The sequence below is a fragment of the Arachis hypogaea genome, chromosome 11, assembly GCF_003086295.3.
Source record: "Arachis hypogaea cultivar Tifrunner chromosome 11, arahy.Tifrunner.gnm2.J5K5, whole genome shotgun sequence".
Lineage (NCBI taxonomy): Eukaryota > Viridiplantae > Streptophyta > Magnoliopsida > Fabales > Fabaceae > Arachis > Arachis hypogaea.
The window spans coordinates 43,200,637-43,221,906 of NC_092046.1; the positions used below are offsets into that span (position 1 = coordinate 43,200,637).

Genomic DNA, 21,270 nt, shown 5'->3' on the forward strand with positions numbered 1-21,270 from the left:
ATTGAAAAAATAAAAAATGAATGAAACAATCAGAAGAATATAATGAATAATAGAAGAAGGGGTTATAAATATGCTTGTTTTTTCGATTTAAAATATCAAATTTAAAATTTTTCATTCTTCTTACTTGATATTAAAAGAAAAGTTGTCAGAAAGAAAGAAAGAAAAATAAATATATGTAGCAAAGAATGAATAAAAAAAAAGATAAACATTAAAAGGAGAAGTTGAAGGGAGAGTTGTTAGAAGACATTAAAACTAATATTATTTCATACATAATTTTAGTGATGCAAAAAAAATATGAAATGAGAAACCTCAAATAATACAATAAATTCTGTATAAAGAACACTATAATAAATCCAACTCTCAAGTTCTTTTCTTTAAGATACATTGAATTTTTTTTTATTTGACAACTCTCTATTAATAGTTTAATATTAGATTAAATTAGATTTAACCGTTTTCTTAAATAAAAAAAGAGTGAATATTTAATTCGTCTCTAACAATTACTTCAAAAAGGTTGCGAAATTTTTAATAAAAAATAAATACTCAATCCAACTAATAAGCTTTATTTTTATGGCCTGAGCAAAAAAAAAACAAAAAAAAGAAATACCGACACAAAAACTAATCAATTACAACAAAACAAAACAAAACTTAAGAATTGAATTAATTTTTTTTTAAAATAATTGTAAAGAGCATTTAAAATTTTTCTCAAAAAAAAAAAAAAAATAGAGACCGGGGGAGAGGGGGGACAGGCACACAACCGATGCATAATGCAAAACAAAGAAAGACCAGTGTGTAGCCGTCAAAGAGAACGGTGAAGGACGGCCGGGTCATCCTACACCACCCGTCACAAAATCCACGTGTCAGCCTCCCAACAAACAAACCCTGGCCACGTGGCCCCCTCCCTCCTCTCACTTCTCTGATCCTCTCCTCTATTTTCTCTCTCCCGCCAAATTCTTCGCTCCCCCACCCGCTTCTTCTCCTCTCTTTCTTTCTTTCTTCTCCTCACTCTCCACCTCCACATTATTCATTCATCCATTTCTCTACATTCAAGCTGATACCTAAACTCCACAATCAATTAATTCATTGAGTAACCATCAGTTCAATTCAACAAAACGTATGCTGAAGAAGTCAAAATAAAGATGTCTCTGCCTTCAGAAGCAATGAGGGGAACTCCCCCGGGAATTCTCCTATTAAGAGCCCTAAGAGGAAAAGATTGGAACCTCCGAACATACCGTTATATGGTTCTGTTAATAACTTTCATGGCCTACGCATGCTACCATGCGACAAGAAAGCCCACGGGCATAGTCAAGAGCGTCCTCTGCCCGGACCCACACAAGCACGCCACCGAGGCCCAAGGCTGGAGCCCATTCAACGGCCCTGAAGGCCCGTCTCGGCTCGGCGAGATTGACGTTGCCTTCCTCGCATGCTACTCCCTTGGCATGTACGTCGCCGGCCACCTCGGCGATACCCTAGACCTTCGTTTGTTTCTCACTACCGGCATGATGGGAAGTGGAATCTTCGTTGCGCTTTTCGGAATGGGATTCTTCTGGAACGTTCATGAATTTTGGTTCTACTTATCGATGCAGATGGTGGCAGGGTTGTTCCAAGCCACAGGTTGGCCTTCTGTTGTAGCAGTTATTGGAAACTGGTTTGGGAAGAGGAAGAGGGGGTTGATAATGGGGATTTGGAACGCGCACACATCGGTTGGGAACATTAGTGGTTCACTTCTTGCGGCCAGTGTTCTGGACCATGGTTGGGGCTGGTCTTTCATGGTCCCCGGTGCTCTGATTGTGTTTGGAGGGATTGTTGTGTACTTGTTTCTTGCTGCGTACCCGGAGGACGTTGGATTTGCGACGATTCACAGCGTTGGATCGGATGTTATGCCGGAATCTTTGGTTCCTGTAGACGATGAAGAGGCTCCTGAGGGGAAATGTGCTCAGAGGCAGGGTTCCATGTGTAGGAGGAGCATTGGGCTTGCTGAGGCTTGTATGATACCCGGTGTCATTCCATTTGCGCTCTGTCTTTTCTTTGCCAAGCTTGTCGCCTATACTTTCTTATATTGGTTGCCATTTTACTTGACTCAAACAGGTGATTATAATCATTAATTATACTTGCATCTTATTATCTTTTCATTCATATATACATTTGTTTGTTTCCTCCATTTCCCTTATGTTGTGGCTTATGTTAGACATATTTAAATCTATCTTCCATAAACCTACGAGAGTCAGGCTTAGGGATTGGGAAGAATATATATACACATCTACACATTAAGAGCTTTCCCCAACATTTCAAGTTGCAACTTTGGTCATGGGTTAGTTTCTAGTAGGATGTGAATATCTGGGACCTAATCGACTAATCCATTTGTTTTTAAAGTTGCCTAAGTATGATTAGGAAGAACTAATTCATTAGATGTGTTGAACTAGTTGCTACCCCCTTATTGAACTTGTAGTGGTCCTGGAATTCCTCAACAAAGATCAGAATATAACAGTTGGATTGCATAGTTGACCCCTAAGTAAAACATGTTCTTTTTTGTTTTTCTTATAAGCTGCCCAAATTTTCATCATTTTATCTTGCAGAAATTGGAGGGGAGTACCTCTCGGTAAAAGCTGCCGGGAACATTTCCACCATGTTCGATTTAGGAGGCATTTTTGGGGGTATTCTTGCTGGTTACCTGTCGGATAAACTAGATGCCCGTGCTATTACTGCAGCAAGCTTTATGTATGCAGCAATTCCTTCGATGCTTTTGTACCGATGTTATGGAAGTGTTTCAATGACAATCAACATTGCCCTTATGGCGTTAACTGGTTTACTTGTAAATGGTCCTTATGCACTTATCACCACTGCTGTCTCTGCGGACCTGGGGACACAGTTCTCTTAGAGGAGATTCTCGAGCTCTTGCTACTGTCACTGCTATAATAGATGGTACAGGATCGGTTGGTGCAGCGCTTGGTCCCCTTCTTACTGGCTTCATTTCAACAAGGGGATGGAATGAAGTTTTCCTTATGCTAACCATTGGTGCTTTTATTGCTGGAATTCTTCTTACACGTTTGGTCATAGCTGAAATTGCAGAGAAGTCTGGCCAAAATTTATACAGGGAACAGCAAAATTCTGGAGGTAATATTAGTTTAAATATTTTAAATATCACCTTTTGGTTATCTCAAAAGTGCATTCGGTGGAAGCATTTCCCAAGTACTATTTCTTACCTTATCACATACATCGCATCCCTAGTCCTTAGTTATTTTTACATAATTCTCAGTGTATGAATGTCTGGAAACTTTGGTACTTTTTTTTTGGGGTATCTTAAAATTTTTAAATGTATTAAAACAAATGTAGTTAGAAAGTCATATTACCATGGGTTTATATTTTAAGAGTGTTGACTTAGCCTCCTTATATTCTTAACAATCATCATAATTTAAAATTCCACTCACAGTGACAAGCATTGGTATATACTATATATACAACAAAACATGGGAAGTGAAATTTAAGTAAATGTTGGACAGGAGGAGTTAAATCCTGTATGCATGTATCATTGCTTCTGTTTTTGTTCCTTCATCTCCTCTTACCAAAATATTAAAGGAGTTGCAACCTCTTGTTTGTTGCTATTGATGATTAAGCCAAATTCTGCTTGAATTTTGAACTTAGAATGTATCCACCTGAACCCTGTGGTTCTTCTTTTGCAGCTCAACCACTTCTACAGGAGCAAAGGTGACGGTAACGGTGACACTGTTGAGTGCCTCATGAATATTCAAATATACTTCTCCAACACTTGAAGCTGTATCTGTAATATGAGAGAAAGTTGCAAGGTTTTTGTTTTCGATAGATTTTAGTAGCCATTTTATATCTATGTTTCTCTGATGATGTATATTCCCTAGTGATAAGCTAAGTTAACCAGCAAGTAGAAGACCAAATCCATGATTCTGCAGCTCTTCATTTTGTTCTATGGAGGGATTCCACATGGAATCATGGCTCACACTATTCAAGAATGAAACTTGATTCCCATTCATCTTAAATTGACTTTCCTATGGGAATACTTGATTATATTATGTTTCTAAAGTTTCATATTATGAATATTCTTTATAATAATTTTGGTAGTTTTCTCTCGTTTGGCTAGAGTATGGGATAAAATTAACTTCAACTTTAAGATAATCATATCGGGAGTAAACTATTAAATTGGCATGCTGTTACGGATCCGGCCCACGGATCCTACACCCAAAACGGTCCCCGAACCCGGTTACCAGGGTCCGACCCGCTTCGTCCTTCCAGAAGGCTCGGAACCAGCCCACTAGAGCTCCTAACCAACTTTCGAATTCAAACGTCTCCCTTATCTTAGCCGAATAAGATAAGATAAGATAAGATAATTCAAACGTCTCCCTTATCTTAGCCAAATAAGATAAGATAAGATATTCACCATCACCTATAAATAGAGGACCCAGGTTCCTCCAGGTATTCATTCATTCCTCACACTTTCTACCTCTTAGATCCATTCTGACTTGAGCGTCGGAGTGTCTTTGCAGGTACCACCCCCCATTGCTCCAGGCAAGTGATCCGGCATCTGCCTCAACCCGCAAGTTCTCGATCCATCTCTCAACCCGTACCAGAGACATCTTGTACATTGGCGCCGTCTGTGGGGACTTTGCAACGTTGTGGCGGCATGGCGGATAACCCAGAAGAGCAATCATCAAACTCAGATTTCTTGCGTGTAACTGAGAGCAAAAAGGAATAATGTTTCCTTAACTTGCATCACCTTTGCATGTTTATGCATCCATTCGCCCTACTCCAACGGCGAAATCCCAAAGGAATAATATTTTCTTAACTTGCATCATCTTTGCAGGGATAACACACATTCGCCCTACTCCAACGGCGAAATCCCAAAGGAATAATATTTTCTTAACTTGCATCATCTTTGCAGGGATAACACACATTCGCCCTACTCCAACGGCGAAATCCCAAAGGAATAATATTTTCTTAACTTGCATCATCTTTGCAGGGATAACACACCTTCGCCCTATTCGAACGGCGAAACTCCAATGGCGAAATCCCAAAGGAATAATGTTTCCTTAACTTGCATCACATTTGCAGTGACAACATACCTTCGTCCTACTCCAACGGCGAAATCCCAAAGAAACAATGTTTCTTCGACTTGCAATCACCTTCTTAGTGATAACACTCTTTATGCACCCTCGCCCTATTCCAACGGTGAAATTCTAAATCCTCCGAGCCCAAAGTCTCACCTCCCTTTAGCGGGACACCTCCACCTCTTGGACCCTCTCATTCACCACTCCCCTCATCCGTCCCTCCAAGCGCCATGGCCCCATCTTCTCCCTCTATTTTGGCTCCATGCCCACCGTTGTTGCTTCTTCTTTTGAACTCTTCAAACCCATGAGGTCACCTCCTTCAACACCAGGTTCCAAACCTCTGCCATCCGCCGCCTCACCTATGACAACTCTGTCGCCATGATCCCCCTTCGGACCTTACTGAAAATTCATAAGGAAGCTCATCATGAACGACCTCCTTAAACGCTACCACCCTAGCCAAGCTCAGACCTCTCAGGAGCTAAGAGATCAAGAAAGTTCTCAAGGTTCTTGCATAGATGCGGGGGACAGCCAAATCGTGGCGGCATGACGGAGAACCTCGAGGAGCAATCCTTCACCCAACACCCCAACTCCCGAACTCCAAGATAACACTCCTCCCACCCAAGGGAGGATAATAAGCGCGGCACATCGCCAACCAACCCCAACCCAGCAACAACCAAGAGAGGACAACCGTCCTCCCACTGAAACTCGGCCACCCGACGACCTAGGAGAGAAGGCGGTCCAGATAATCCAAGAGCTGTGCCTCAGGGTGCAAGACCTCAAAGGCCGACTTACACCCAAAGAAAAGCACAACGCCGAAAAAAACGAAAGTCACGCAACCTCTAAATCAAGATCTCGCCATGAAACCAGGCACGGCGGATCGCCAGAACGGCGACATGCCAAGAGATACAATCGCAGCATCTGCCGTGACCACGGACATGACAGGATGCCTGAACGACGACACAGTAAAAGGTATGATCGCAGCGTCCCACGCAACCCGGCTCATCAACATGAAACGGACAACGACCAACGACATCAAGAGGCCAAACGCACAAGAAGTGACCACGTGATAATGGGAGCCATTCTCTTCACTGAAAGAATCCTGAAAGCAAAACTCCCTAAAGGATTCAACAAACCTACGGATATGAAGTACGACGGAACCAGGGACTCCCAGGAGCACCTAACGGCCTTCAAGGCCAGGATGAACCTGGAAGGGGCCGCTGACACGGTCCGAGGTAAGGCCTTCCCAGTAACCCTAGCCGGGCCAACGATTAAATGGTTTAACGCCCTCCCCAACGGATCCATAACTGGCTTCCACGATATCTCACGGAAGTTCATGGCCCAATTCACCACCAGAATCACCAAAGCTAAACACCCCATCAGCTTATTAGGGGTCGCACAGAAACAAGACGAATCTACACGAAAATACCTGGACCGCTTCAACGATGAATGCCTAACGATTGATGGACTCACGGATTCTGTCGCAAGCCTCTGTTTAACCAACGGGCTCATGAACGAAGACTTCCGCAAACACCTCACCACCAAGCCAGTATGGACCATGCACGAGATCCAAAACGTCGCCAGAGACTACATAAACGACGAGGAGGTCAGCCAGATCGTCGCCGCCAATAAACGGCAACACCCCACACGGCAACCCGACTTCCTGCCATAATCCGATGCCCAGAGAAAGTCAAAGAGACCAACCCAAACAAACCAACACAAACCGACCACCCAGGATCGGGAAATTCTCGAACTACACCCCCTGGCAGCCTCGATTACCGAGATATACCACCAGATAACGGATCGGGATATTATCCGGAAAGACCAACAACTCAGAGAAAGAACGGGTGGCAACAAGACCCTTTACTGCGACTACCACCGAGGTTACGGACACAGAACACAAGACTGTTTCAACCTTAAAGACGCCCTCGAACAAGCTATAAGAGACGGCAAACTCCCAGAGTTCGCCAAAATCATCAGAGAACCAAAATGCGTGGAAAAAGACAGGTCGCCTAAGAGGGAAGGATGCAACCCGAGAACACAAAAACAACCTCCCAGGGAAAGTCCAGAAGACGACCCGGCCATAGTAGTAAATGTCATCACGGGCAAGGATGTGTCAGGAAAGTCAAGATCAACACTAAAAAAGGACCTCAAAGTCTTGGCCGTCAGAGATCAAGCCCCAGCTACCACAGCCGACAAAACGATAACTTTCTTGCCCGAGGATTGCCAGCATAGCACCTCGGCCGAAGACGCACCTTTCGTCATCTCGGCGAGAATCGGAACAGGACTAGTTCGGAGAATACTGGTGGACACCGGCGCAGACTCCAACATCCTCTTCCGAGGTGCCTTCGACAAGCTCGGGCTCTGCAACGAAAATCTCCAAACACACCGCAACGGTGTCACGGGACTCGAAGACAACTTCCTCAAGCCAGACGGTTCCATCATTCTTCCCCTTACCATAGGGACGGGAAGCCAGAGGAAGACAATCCTGTCCGAGTTTGTGGTCCTCAAGAACTCCACCGCTTATAACGTCATCCTCGGAAGAAAAACAATCAACGACCTCTCCGCCATCATCTTTACCAAATACCTTCTAATGAAGTTCACGGCAGAAGATGGCTCCGTCGGAACCATCCACATAGACCGGGAAACTGCGGTAGAATACGACAACATCAGCACTAGCCCTACGCAAGAGATCCTGAGACGCGGCAGGCATCTTCCTTTCCGATCTCGATGCACACCAAAATTCACGCAGAACCATGGGAGGAAATGACAAAGAAGCAAAGTAGGGCCTTGCAGACAAGGTCAGGAGTATAGCACACCTACGTGAGCTAGCCCTAAAATAGAGAATAAGCCTAAGGTACAATGGCAGCACGGTACGACGAGACTTCGGACCAGGAGACCTCGTCTTATGACAAAACAACATCGGTCTACCCACTCCCAATAAAACGGATATCCAAATAACAAAACGGATATCCAAATAACAAAACGGGTATCCAAATAACAAAAATAGCGGCCCGGGGATCAATCACTCCGAGGCCAACAAAATAGATATCCAAATAATAAAACGGATATCCAAATAAGTAAACGGCTACCCGGGAATCGATCACCCCGAAGCCAATAAAACGGATATCCAAATAAAAAAACGGATATCCAAATAAGTAAACGGCTACCCGGGAATTGATCACCCCGAGGCCAACAAAACGGATATCCAAATAATAAAACGGATATCCAAATAAGTAAACGGCTACCCGGAAATTGATCACCCCGAGGCCAAAAAAACGGATATCCAAATAATAAAACGGATATCCAAATAAGTAAACGGCTACCCGGGAATCGATCACCCCGAAGTCAATAAAACGGATATCCAAATAAATAAACGGCTACCCGGGAATCGATCACCCCGAGGCCAACAAAATGGATATCCAAATAATAAAACGGATATCCAAATAAATAAACGGCTACCCGGGAATCGATCACCCGAGGCCAATAAAACGGATATCCAAATAACAAAAATAGTGACTCGTGAATCGATCACCCGCAAAGCCAACAAAACGGGAATCCAAATAAGCTAAATAAACAAAGTCTTAAAATCGGCCCACCAAGAGGCCTAAAATAAGTTCACAATAACGGCCCAAAAAAGGCCACACAAAACAAGCATGAGCTGACGGTCTTCCAACTCGCGGAAAGCCATACTGACCAACATCCTACCAATTGGTGCATGATGACGTCACGCCCTTTTCAGGCCCCTCACAGTCTCCCGAACTACAGAGAATCGGACTCTCCAATGACTTAGCATTGAGATCAAGAAAGCATACTCTCATGCTCCGGGGGCAACTGTTCCAGACCCGATCTCCGGGCCCTTCTTCGGAACGGTCATCAAACCCGACATGTGATGAGACGCCCAAACAACGCGCTTCTCGCCTGACCATGAAACGGCTAGGAACTCCCCAAATCCTCGACCTCGATCGGAAAAACCAAACAACGATCTCCTTGCCAAACCACAACGGCGAGGAAAAGGTTTCTCCAGCGATGAGACCGAGCACCCTCACTCTCTCGCTCCGGGGGCAACTGTTACGGATCCGGCCCACGGATCCTACACCCAAAACGGTCCCCGAACCCGGTTACCAGGGTCCGACCCGCTTCGCCCTTCCAGAAGGCTCGGAACCAGCCCACTAGAGCTCCTAACCAACTTTCGAATTCAAACGTCTCCCTTATCTTAGCCGAATAAGATAAGATAAGATAAGATAATTCAAACGTCTCCCTTATCTTAGCCAAATAAGATAAGATAAGATATTCACCATCACCTATAAATAGAGGACCCAGGTTCCTCCAGGTATTCATTCATTCCTCACACTTTCTACCTCTTAGATCCATTCTGACTTGAGCGTCGGAGTGTCTTTGCAGGTACCACCCCCCATTGCTCCAGGCAAGTGATCCGGCATCTGCCTCAACCCGCAAGTTCTCGATCCATCTCTCAACCCGTACCAGAGACATCTTGTACACATGCCAAAAATTTTGGCTCTAACGAAAATTAACGAAAATAAACCTAACATTAATGACAAATTAGTTCTTAAAAAAATTTAAAAAATTGATAAAAACAATCAGACATTAATTACTATAAAAGAATGCTGAGATGACAATCAGAAAAGATTACGAGTGAGAAGTGGGCTAGCCCGTCCCACTTTGTTCAGCCAATTCGTTTTTTTTTTTTTTTTGGAAAGATTATTAAATTATTAAATATTAAAAATATATATAATTTTACAATAATTTAATAAATAAATAATTTTTAAATTTATAAATACTAAAATATTTATAATTTTAAATATCTAATAAATATGATTATCAACAAAATTTTTTAAAATAAATTAATGAAAGTAATATTATCCAAAACAAAATAAATATTATTCAAGACTCTAATAAATCAAATATAGTTCAAATTATAACTTAAAATAAAACGAACAAACATTCTTAAAAAAAAAAACATTAAAGTCAAAAACCTGTCGGACAAATCGGTCCCGCCTCACCAAAATCCGTAAATTAGGCAGGTTTTTTTGGCGAGTTATGCGAGTGAGCCGGGCAAATTTTGACCCATTTAATACTCCTAAAAGATGACATGGTAAATTAAAATTATTTTAAAATGACTGAAATCCTATTTTTCCAAATTAGTGATATAATTACATTTTTTTAGTTTCCTAACTTGTCAATTTTTTATGAAATTTTCAGTTGGTTGCTGTTGAGTTAAGAAATTAATTAACATCATTGATGATAACAAATATTAGATTATTGGACTAATTATCCAATTAGTCTTTGTTATTTTGGTTTAGTGATGCAGGCCAAAAATCAATACAACAACAACCCAACTAGATGGAAAATAAGAAACAAGGCTGGTGGGCTATAAATCATTGAATAGCCCAAAAGGATTCAAGGCAATGAAATCAGATAGGCCAAAAAGATCAAACGGGTTGCAACAATAATATCCGATCCAAGCCTGTCATCAAGCAATTCCCTTCCATTTGCTTTCACCAAAAGCAACGTTCACTTTTTCCCTCTTGGTCAGAAATCAGAAAAGTGAGAGAGAGCTTAGTTTCTAAGCTATTCACAGAAGAAGAAAGAAAGAGAAGGTTAAGCAAGAAAGGTTGAGGTCTAATCAATCATATCAAACCAAATCAAGCTAAGGCAAAGGTCAAACGTAACACATTTCCTATTGCATGCATATTGCTTTCTTCTCCTCTTCCCAACTTTCTGCCAGTCCGAAATGGGATACATGGGTAAGATAATCTATGTTCTACACTACTGTGCATCTACGGTCATAAATGTGTCTTGGGGACCAAGTAGTGTTTCAATGGCCAAAATTTGGGTATACCATTGAAAATGTTTGTTTCTGTATCCTGTGACTTTCGGTCAACAAGAGAAGGTCAGAAACAAAGCTCCTATTTTGATGATTAATGGAAAAAAGGTGATGAGGTGAGTTGGTGAAGCACAAAGCTCGAGAGTTGACCTAGGGAGAGCAACTCAGTAACATGCAAGGAGATACAAAAGAAGTTGGTTCACCATTCAGAAGCTAAGGAGAGATAACCATTGTTCTTGAGGCGTATGTTCTGAGAAGAGCTCTCTGAAGAAGTTTATCTACTTGGACAGTGCTTCCTAGTCAAAGGAGCATTCCGCCAGAATGAAGAACTGAATCAGAGGTTAGCAAATCTGGTTTATCACATAGCAAAGAGGCTGTTGAAGAGTCAATCTCCTTCATGTTTTGCAGATTGTAATTTACTTTTCAATGTTTATCTTTCTGTAATTTCTTGAAGTAAAAGGCTAAATGAGAGAGTTATTGAAAGAGCCTAAGAGAGAAAAAGGCAGAGAGATACACATGAGTGAAAAGTTTAGAGTTATTTCAGATTTCTTTAGGTAAGTCTGTGTCTTGTATCTTGTACCTGTGAGGTATCCCTTTCTTAGTTGGGTGAGCACTAAGAGTGAATAGTTAGGTATTAGCATAACCAAGTCAAGTTAGCTTAGAACTTGAGTGTGAAAGGATTGTGTCAATCTTGTGGAATTGGTGTATGTAATACTTTAACTATAGTGGAAATCCCACCGCTGTTGTGGTGGAGACTGGACGTAGGTTGCATTGCACAAAGGCAACCGAACCAGGATATATGATGGTGTCAGCTTCTCTCTTCCCTGCTCTGTTCTGTTTTCTGATATTCATGAAACAAAATGAAATTGTCTCATAAATTTTTCGCTGCTGAGTTCAAACAGATTCAGATTGCAAGTTTGTTTTAAAAGGGTTATTACAGTAACTTAAAAGAAGGGCATAGATTCAACCCCCTCTTCTCTAAGCCTTCTACAACCTTCAGTTACCTTTTCTCGCTGATTCTCAGAAGATCATCAAGAAACAATACGATAAATCGTACAGAAAATTTAGAGATGTCCCTCTTCTGATAAAGAAGCTTTCGCTTAAAGAGTGGAAGGTAAAAACTAACATATATATCATGCAAAACATATAAATTATTTTAAGAATAAAATATGTTAATTTTTTTGTCTTATTTTATATGTACAGAGCCACTTTCTTATCGATGATAACGATGAGGATTCTTTTTGGAGGACTTTCAAGTATAAGATTAGTAAGCGATTTAGTCAAATAATGTCGGATATCCATGAGGGTATGGATACAACCCATGAATGGTTATCCCTACTTACAAAAAGGTGTTGAAAATGTACTCGAAAACAGATAAAAAATGAAAAATTATAAGAAAAAAAGTAAGGAAGAATAATCAAGCGTCACTTTTAGGTGGTTCTGTCCATTGCGGTAGTTCTATTCTACCGAGTTCAACTATAGAAAAGATGGTAACATAATTTAAGTGGTTTTAGATCTTATTTAACAGATATATATTTATGTAAAATTTTTCTTATTTTATGTTTTATGCAAAACAAAAGAAGTAGTTGGGTCATACACTAATTCAGGAGGAAATTTTCAAAAAAATTCACACACTTAAAAGTGATATGTCCAAGTGGGAGGACAAGTGCTCTCAAGACACTCATGTAAGATAGATATAGTATAAATATTAAATTATTAATTAATTAAAATGTTATATAGATGTAGCCCGTGGATTTGTTTGTTTATGCATGTGCTTTATGATTTCTTTATAAACTTAGTCTCTAATTCATGAAATTTTAGGGATTGTTATTATTTTTAAGTTAGATTGGCACTTTTAGAGTTGCTGGTTTTAAGTGTATAAATGTGACATTGTTAAACAATTAATCGGTGCTAATGAGTAATGAAATTTTAGGGATTGAAGATTGTTCCGTGAGATTGTGAATTTAGGGAAGTTTTGTTAATGTGCACTTTGGAATTCACTGTGTTGGTCAGTTTCGAGCTTCAAACATGAAGGGGTTGCATTCTTATGTGTATGTTGTATTTCTTGGTTAATTTCAAGCTTCAAACATGAAGGGGTTGCATTGTGCATGTTTTATTTGTTAAATGTATCTGCATGACCCATAATTTCTAACATCAATTCTTGTTTCTTTAATTGTCATTTATAGTTTGCAAGTTTGTATCTTTTGTCGTCTTTTTGTTCTTAAATTTCTGTTAGATTATGTAATGGAATTGCAATAAGCATTAGAATTAAGTTTTATCTTCCTCCGTTAATGCTTGATAAACACTTCTTCTATTTTTGGAACTCTCACTAATCTTTATGCTCTGGAGACTTCCAATACACTTAAAAAATTTACTTGTGTTTTCGACCTTCCTCATACATAATCAGGTGGCTGTCCTGTGCAATATATTCACAAAATCTAAAACCTTATTAAAGCATGGAAACAAAGGAAGCTAACTGATTTGAATACTAGAACAAAATAAAATTGTTTAGGCTTTATTATGACTTGTTCTTTATTTAAAGGAATTGGCATGCCCTGTGATAGTTGGGAGGCAGTAACTATATAAGATGTTACTAGCATCCCATTTGCTTTTGGCATAGAAAAATTGAATATAATAGGTAAGTAAGGAGAACCAAAGAGAGAAAATATCTATAAAAAAAAATCATATAAGAAGAGGTATAAAGTGATTAGAGAGGAAGCTACGCGTTATATATAACCCCTGTTGGTTGTTTTTGCTCGTGTAGAGTGATTCTTATCCTCTATCTTTTATTATTCTTTCTCTTACATTAATTTTCGTTGCAATCATTATTATTATTATATGATTTTAAACCCGTATTAAATTAAATTAAATCTATATACTATATGTCGTGCCACCATTTACAATTATGATGATTTAACCTACTTGTACATATTTAGGCACTAAAACATATTATTCAAGTAGAATTGTTTAACATGAAATCAAGTAGAATAGTATATCGACTTTTATATATAATATAATTATTATACAATAAAAAAAATTTATAAAAAAATTGACAGAAGTATAGACCCAATATGCTAAGACTCAAGCACACGAAATGGAGTTACCACCATTTAATAAAGACTTACTTTGAGAAGAAATCTGTGGTACCATAAAGAAAAATCGAGTTTACAAAAAAGGGTATTTTTTTCTACTTCTATTAAGTTTGGAGCTATTTCGGTTAAATATGTATCTATAAGAGCATCTATAATGTCATGATGAGGTTATGAGGACTATGATGACGATGAAGATGAAGATGACACTGAGAATTATAGTTGATATTTTTAGTATGACTAAATAATACACTGAAAATTATAATTGATGTATCAATATACTTTGTTTATGTTTTGAATTGACTTGCATTTATAATTCTTTTTTTTTAGTTTGATAATACGATGAACTTGTTTATTTTTTAAAATACTATGAATCTTCAAATACAAGTTGGATAAAAATTGGATGAAAATTTATTTTAATAAAATTTATATTTTTTTTGGTATGATTTGCAATGGAAAAGTCTAAAAAAAATTTGTATCTTATCTTACTGACAGATATATAGACGAAAAATCCATTTGTATTCAGAGTTGTAAATGTTTTTTAAGGTTCTAATTATCGAAAAATATCTGTCAAAAAATTTGACGCAAGTTACCAACAGAAAATTTATCGAAAAATTTGACCTTTTTAGCCAAATAGAGGGATGTCAGTAATAGAGAAAAGGAGAAAAATTTGTAGGTAAATAATTTTTTACGAAGCTTTTACTAATGGATAAAACCGTCGATAACCAAAAATCCGTTTGTAATAAAAACTAAATCTGTCTATAAATCCGTCTGTAATAAGTAATTTTTTAGTAGTATTAGTTTCGAAGGCACGTCAAACATTACCGGCACATAGTCATCACCTTGCACTCAAAATGTCTTAGTTTAAAATCCTTCATTTGGACAACGCTAATAGAAATTTGTATCTGACATTTTGAATCTCCTTAGAACCAAATCCACCAATATTCATCAACATGAAATTCTTTAGTACATTTTGAAATGATATTTTGAACCTAACTATTTAGGATGAAGAATATCGGATTTATTTTGGCCACATTCCAAGACGATTGTCTTCAGATATCAGCACCCAAAATATGTGCAAGCTTCTAAAAAAAACTTGATCTAAGGTGCACCTACAATCTTTGGTTAAGGAAATGTGCCATATGCCCATATCATAGATGCCCAGCATCTGGGTTATAACTTTAAGTTTCATTTTGGCAATGAATTCGAGATAAGACATGCGTATTTAAATTGGTAAATACTCTACACATTACATATAATGATAAATTAAAAGTTACAACAAACTTTCACAACATTGCTAGCTATCCCTCAGTTGACATGTATCCTTTAAAATAACCACAAATGAAATCTATATAAAATCTGGAAAATAGTATTCGAAAATTTTTACTGCCAACAAAAATAACGGTTAAAGATATAAATGACAAATAAGTATTTGAATTTGAAAAATACGACAAAAATAACTAATAAATATTTTTTTTATAAATAAAAAAATTTTTGTATTTAAGAAACGACTAAATTCGAACTTTTGTAGATATTTGAGTAATTGTTTAAAAATTACATTAAAAAAATCGAAAAAAATCAATCTATATTTTTATTTTTTAAAAAATTTAGTTATTTACAATTTTTTTGAAAAATTTACTTGATATAAAATTAACAAATATAAAACATAAAAAATTTTATTTTTTAAATAAAATTTATAAAAATTTACATCAAAATATAATTTTTAAATTATTTTAAATATATTTTAATATTTAATTATTTTTTATATTTTTAAATTTTTCAAAAATTTATTTATTGTTCTTGAAATTAATTTTTATTAGCAAAATGAACTTCTCATTAGTAGTAGTTTATATCCTTTACTCTCAGTTGCATGGAATTGGAAGTATGGTGTGACACGTGGCAACGTGTGGAGGCTTGTGATACGTGACCCTTCTCCACACCTCTTTTGATCGCAAAGCTCCGACACCTTCGGGTCATTTTATAACTCCACTTCCTCACCCCTTTCTTCGATTTCTTCTTCTACCTTCCCTCTCTCGCTTCTCCTTTGGTACAATTCCTCCGGCGACGATCTCTTTCTTCGGTCATTTTTCTCGCCGGCGAACGCTTCTTTCCTCCGTTTTCCGCCGAGCTTGTTCGGATTTGAATAATATTTTCAAACCTCAAACGCAGCCATGAATCCTGAATAGTAAGTGCTAATTAACCTCGCTGGATCCCCCCCCCCCCTTTCTCCTTCAATTTTCCATGGAATTGCTTGGTGCGTGTTTCTGACTCCACCTTAGTTTAGATCTGATGTTGTCGTCTCATGTGGTGGTAGTGAATTTTTGTCCTTTGTGAAGTGCTGATTCAATTTTTGTAATTTTTTTATTCAATATATTCTCTGATGAAATTTCTCTTATGGCGTTGAAGTTTATCACTGATTTAGATCTGTTTTTGTCGACGATAGATCCGTTTGTGAGTGTTTAGTTATTTGTTTGGCTACTTTAGAAATGTTTGTTTCTCTGATCTGTCTTCAGGAATTTTTTTTTATTGTGTCTAATTTTTGTGAATGATGTTGTTTTGTTTTTGAAAATTGATTTACTATTTGAAATTGGAATAAGATACGGGACAGGTATTAATTTGTCTTTTAACTTAACATATGCGAGTTCTTTAGACTAATCTGTGTGATGGTTGTGAATTATGAATTTCTCATAATTGATAAGCTTGAAGGAAACACAGAGCATTTAGTACTATCAAACAGGTTATAGCGAGGATGAACCTAATTACATTTTTTTGGCTCAATGATGGTTGTTAGTTATATTTTACACAGATGTCTGCTAATGAGATCTTTTTGTTTCCCTGTTAAACCGATATTAAGTGGGTGGTAGTTGAACTTCTATATATATACATAGATCTATAAGTGATGGTTGAGCAACAAGTGGCCCTTCCTAAAATAATCTAATTTAGAGGGTTTTTTTTAATCTATTGATGAGGCTTAGATCGATAATTTCTTGTGCAATATGTGCTCAATTAGGCTATAGAGAAATTTTAAAAGGACATGGGCATGTTTTGTGCAAGCCTATCAGGTTTCATGTGGATTGGTGGTAGACAAACATTGCATAAATCGGAGTCAAATTTTAGCAGAATATGTTGTGGTTGCATGCATTTATCCTACTATTATTATTGATGTCCTATGTAAGTGGCACTTTGGCAACCTACGTTCTACCTTTCCAGAAAGTATTGCTGTGTTGCGTGCTACTCTGCTGTTCCACATGCTAATATTGTGTTGCTGTTTTCCCTGCATATTAACATAGCTAAAGGAATGACTGTTTCTTAATATTTTCTTCCCTTAAACCATAACTATGTTTCTGTAGCGACTATTTGTTCAAGCTTTTGCTGATTGGAGATTCTGGTGTGGGCAAGTCATGTCTCCTACTGAGGTTTGCTGTAAGTTTCGAGAATCTGTCCTTTTTGTTCTTCCTTCTTCAGCTATTATGGGTTTCATGGTCACTTTTTCCCATCAGGAAAGAATGAAGTTGAAAATTCCTGTTATTTTCTCTCCGTATATATTATGTTGGCCAATGCTTAACGAAGTGTTAGAAAAGGCAAGGTTTATACAAAACAAGAAGTTTTGCCTTGAGTCTAACATCTTTGTATGGACTGCATTATATTTTGATAAGTTACATTTTTAATTCTAATATTTTATTTTGCTGTCAAACAGGATGACTCATATCTTGACAGCTATATCAGTACCATTGGAGTTGACTTTGTAAGCATTCATGCCCATCCCTTAACCTCATTTCATGTTCTTTTCAACACATTTATGAATAACTGACTAATTATTTACCATGCTCTCTTCTGCAGAAAATTCGCACTGTGGAACAAGATGGAAAAACTATTAAACTTCAAATTGTAAGCTCATGCTAATATTAATGTTATTTGGATATTGAACTTTGCTCAGTCATTTTTTTCATCCGATGTGTATTTTTAAACGAACAATCGATTCATTTCAATGTGCTTTTTTCCCTCTAAATTGCCTCTTTTGAAATTTTCTCATTTAGTTGTTATTCTTATTCATCAATATAAATGTGTGTATAAATAGGTCAATGTAAGATTATATCCTATGTACTAAAGAAAGTCTCTTTTAATGTCCAATATAATTATTATTCTATGGGTCATTTTCTAAGAGGTTCATTGTTGTATACAGTCACCAATTGTGTCATTGGTTAATCCTTGAGGGATTCATGGTACCAATAGAAAGCAGGAAATTGAGTCCCCCACAACCCTCCCCATAATTATTCTGGGATTGGTGCTGTTCTTGTTTCTGTAAGGTTGTAATTGTTTACAGATTTTCTGCCTTCCTTAATAATGTATAGTGGGACACTGCTGGTCAAGAACGTTTCCGTACTATCACTAGCAGCTACTATCGTGGGGCCCATGGCATTATAGTGAGTATTTATGAACCAGTCCTTCCCCTGTAGTTCCCTCTATGATTATTTTTTATTTTGCGAGACATTGGTGTGATCCGTGACTTTTTTGCAGGTTGTTTATGATGTCACTGACCAAGATAGCTTCAACAATGTTAAGCAGTGGCTGAATGAAATTGACCGTTATGCAAGTGAGAATGTTAACAAGCTTCTTGTGGGAAACAAGTGCGATCTAACAGCTAATAAAGTTGTGTCCTACGAGACGGCAAAGGTTACTCGAATTGTACCTTTTGTTTTGCCATCCTCATCATATGATCCCATTTGCATCTGCTGAATCCATTCTTCTGTAATAATAATGGTAGAGTTTGGCTTTATGTTTCTATCTTTAGGCATTTGCGGACGAAATCAGGATTCCTTTCATGGAAACTAGTGCAAAAAATGCAACCAATGTGGAACAAGCTTTCATGGCAATGGCAGCTGAAATTAAAAATAGGTGCTATACTTGCGGAAATGTCTACATTTGTCTTATTTTCTAGCAGGCAGAAGTTTTAGTAGGGATATATTTCCATTTTTTCTCCCTGCTTGCTCTGTTGCACATTCATATCCTGGCGAGTCTTGAACAAAGACTTGTTGAAGATGTTGTTTGAGTTTGTGGAGTTAAGGAACTACATTTAGTTAATTGATATCATTCAACAGGTTCCAGGTCTAACCTCCATGGTTGACCTCTTTTCTCGTCCTTTGATCTTTTTTTTTTTTTTTTTTGCCCTACAGAATGGCAAGCCAGCCAATGAACAATGCGAGGCCTCCAACAGTTCAAATCCGAGGACAGCCAGTAAACCAGAAGTCCGGTTGCTGCTCGTCTTAGGGGAGCGGGTGAAACATCGGTGGTCTTGGACGTTTATGTGTCTCCATGGCATGTAATCTAGTTCTTCACATAATGCTATAATGTCAACATTGTTCATGATTTGCTTCTTACATTGTTCAGCTCGTTGTTAAAACTTCCATTCTTTTTCAATGTATTTGATTTAAAGAACATTTGTACAAAATTAGGAATATCGGTGAATAGCAGTATTTGCCTTGTTCTTTGTCCAATTCTCATTTTACATTATGCATACACCTTCACGTATATTGATTGTTGCTGTTTCTTTGGAACGTAAATTTTGTTTGCTTGTATTCATTATTGTATCTTTGTAAGGGCATAAAGTGCAGAGGTAAATGGGTATTTTTTTAAAACTTTATTTTGCTTCTTTGTCTATTGGGTGTATTCTTGTTATGACTTGCATTGCACAAACGCCATCTCGGATCGGTCGGTTCGACCAATTGACTGACCCAACAGGCCACTAAACATGAATTCAAAAATGTGTAATAATAGGGGTTTCAAACTAGAGTCCTCGTTGGGAAACCCTAACTCCGCCATCTTTGCCGCCATGTAGTATGCTATCGTACGCCTGGAAAAGCTCCTTGAGGCCTCCAAGGTCGGGCCTCTAGGCCGATGGGAAGGGCACTGAAAAAGGGGATTGCAAGTGGAGAAACGGTGTAGTCGAGGATTTGGAAAGAGGAGGAGGGAGGACAGTCTATAGGTGTAGCTTGAATAGGCTTGCTGTAAATGCATCATTTGGGTCCATAGATGGTGCAAGTGTTGATGAGGGGCCGGCGGGGTAGTGATTAGTGAATTTGGGAAGTGAGATGAGAAATGCGTGGTGAGTGATTGAGGGGTTTGGTAATGTATTTTACTATTTCGGTGTAGATAAATCCTAAAGGCTAATAATACACCTCAATAAAATAAAAGGCCCACCAAAAAAAATGGGAACATCTCAGAAAAGAATAAAACCCTACAAAAATTATTATATTAAGTGCCGACAAAAGTATATATTATATAAAAATAAGAATTAATATAATTTAATTGTCATTGAATAATAATATTATATTATACAAAATTATAAATATATTTATTTATTGTTATTATTTATTTTTTTATTATTATTGAATTAAGCATTTTGACTAATAAATAATCTGTTGAACTATTGATCCGATGACTTAATAATTTGGTCAGATTAATTGTCGATTAGATTTTGATAACTATGTACGTCATCGTTAAGCAAAAGAATGTTATGACTCGTGTTTATACCCTAGTCTACAATTCAAAGCCAGGTCCAAATGACTAAAGCTAGGTCCAAAATGACTAAAGCCCATTTTAGAGTCCAAATTTACTCTTCCTATGCGCCCGACCTCATTTGTCTGACTTAGTATACAGAATCTTAAATTGTACCTACAAACATGCCTATATATTCAATAATAATGCTCTACATCCATGTAATTTTCCTTACCAAGTCAACCAAGTTATTTTTGGATCATGCGCCCCCAGTTTTTAACGTAAAGCTTCTTTCTCAACGTAGAGCTTCTTCTTCCTCAACGTAGAGCTTCTTTTCCTCAACGTAAAGCTCTTGTCGTTCTTCTCTGCTCTGATTTCTCTACTTTTGTTCTTCATTTTCTTCTTCGATCTGCATTGGATTTATGTTCTTCGTTTTCTTCTTCGTTTTCAGATTTCAGATTTCAGATTTCTTCTTCATTTTCAGATTTCAATACCGTATCAAAACTATGAATGATTCAACTTTAAATCAGTGGAATGTGAGCGATTTTGATTATTCTTCTGAATCGAATCAAGTGGACGAGGTTTGCATTATTCAATTTTGAATTGAATGTGATGGAATGCAATCGCTAAATCCAGTTGTTTATGAACAGAATTTTCTGTTCATTTGGTATTGTACATTGGTTTCGTTTTGATAATGTTTTCAGTTCATTCTAGACGCAGATATTTCTGAATTTGAATTTATATAATGGACAATTTTTGGTTCATTTGG

The 21,270-nt window shown here is 37.8% G+C and overlaps 2 protein-coding genes across 2 annotated transcripts; both read left to right on the forward strand.

Moving 5' to 3' along the window:
• Window positions 1-964: 964 nt before the first annotated feature.
• On the forward strand, window positions 965-4,080 carry LOC112720766 (putative glycerol-3-phosphate transporter 4). The gene is given in 4 exon segments (XM_025771841.3): window positions 965-2,085; window positions 2,574-2,865; window positions 2,867-3,111; window positions 3,678-4,080. Coding segments are annotated over 4 exon segments (1,515 nt in total). The 5' UTR covers window positions 965-1,136; the 3' UTR covers window positions 3,707-4,080.
• Window positions 4,081-15,850: 11,770 nt separating this feature from the next.
• LOC112720767 (ras-related protein RABD2c) lies at window positions 15,851-19,535 on the forward strand. Its single transcript, XM_025771842.3, has 8 exons — window positions 15,851-16,191; window positions 17,357-17,429; window positions 17,704-17,751; window positions 17,847-17,894; window positions 18,359-18,430; window positions 18,525-18,680; window positions 18,799-18,902; window positions 19,181-19,535. The coding sequence occupies exons 1-8, from the start codon at window positions 16,178-16,180 to the stop codon at window positions 19,272-19,274; spliced, it is 609 nt and encodes a 202-aa protein (XP_025627627.1). The 5' UTR covers window positions 15,851-16,177; the 3' UTR covers window positions 19,275-19,535.
• The last annotated feature ends 1,735 nt before the right edge of the window (window positions 19,536-21,270 follow it).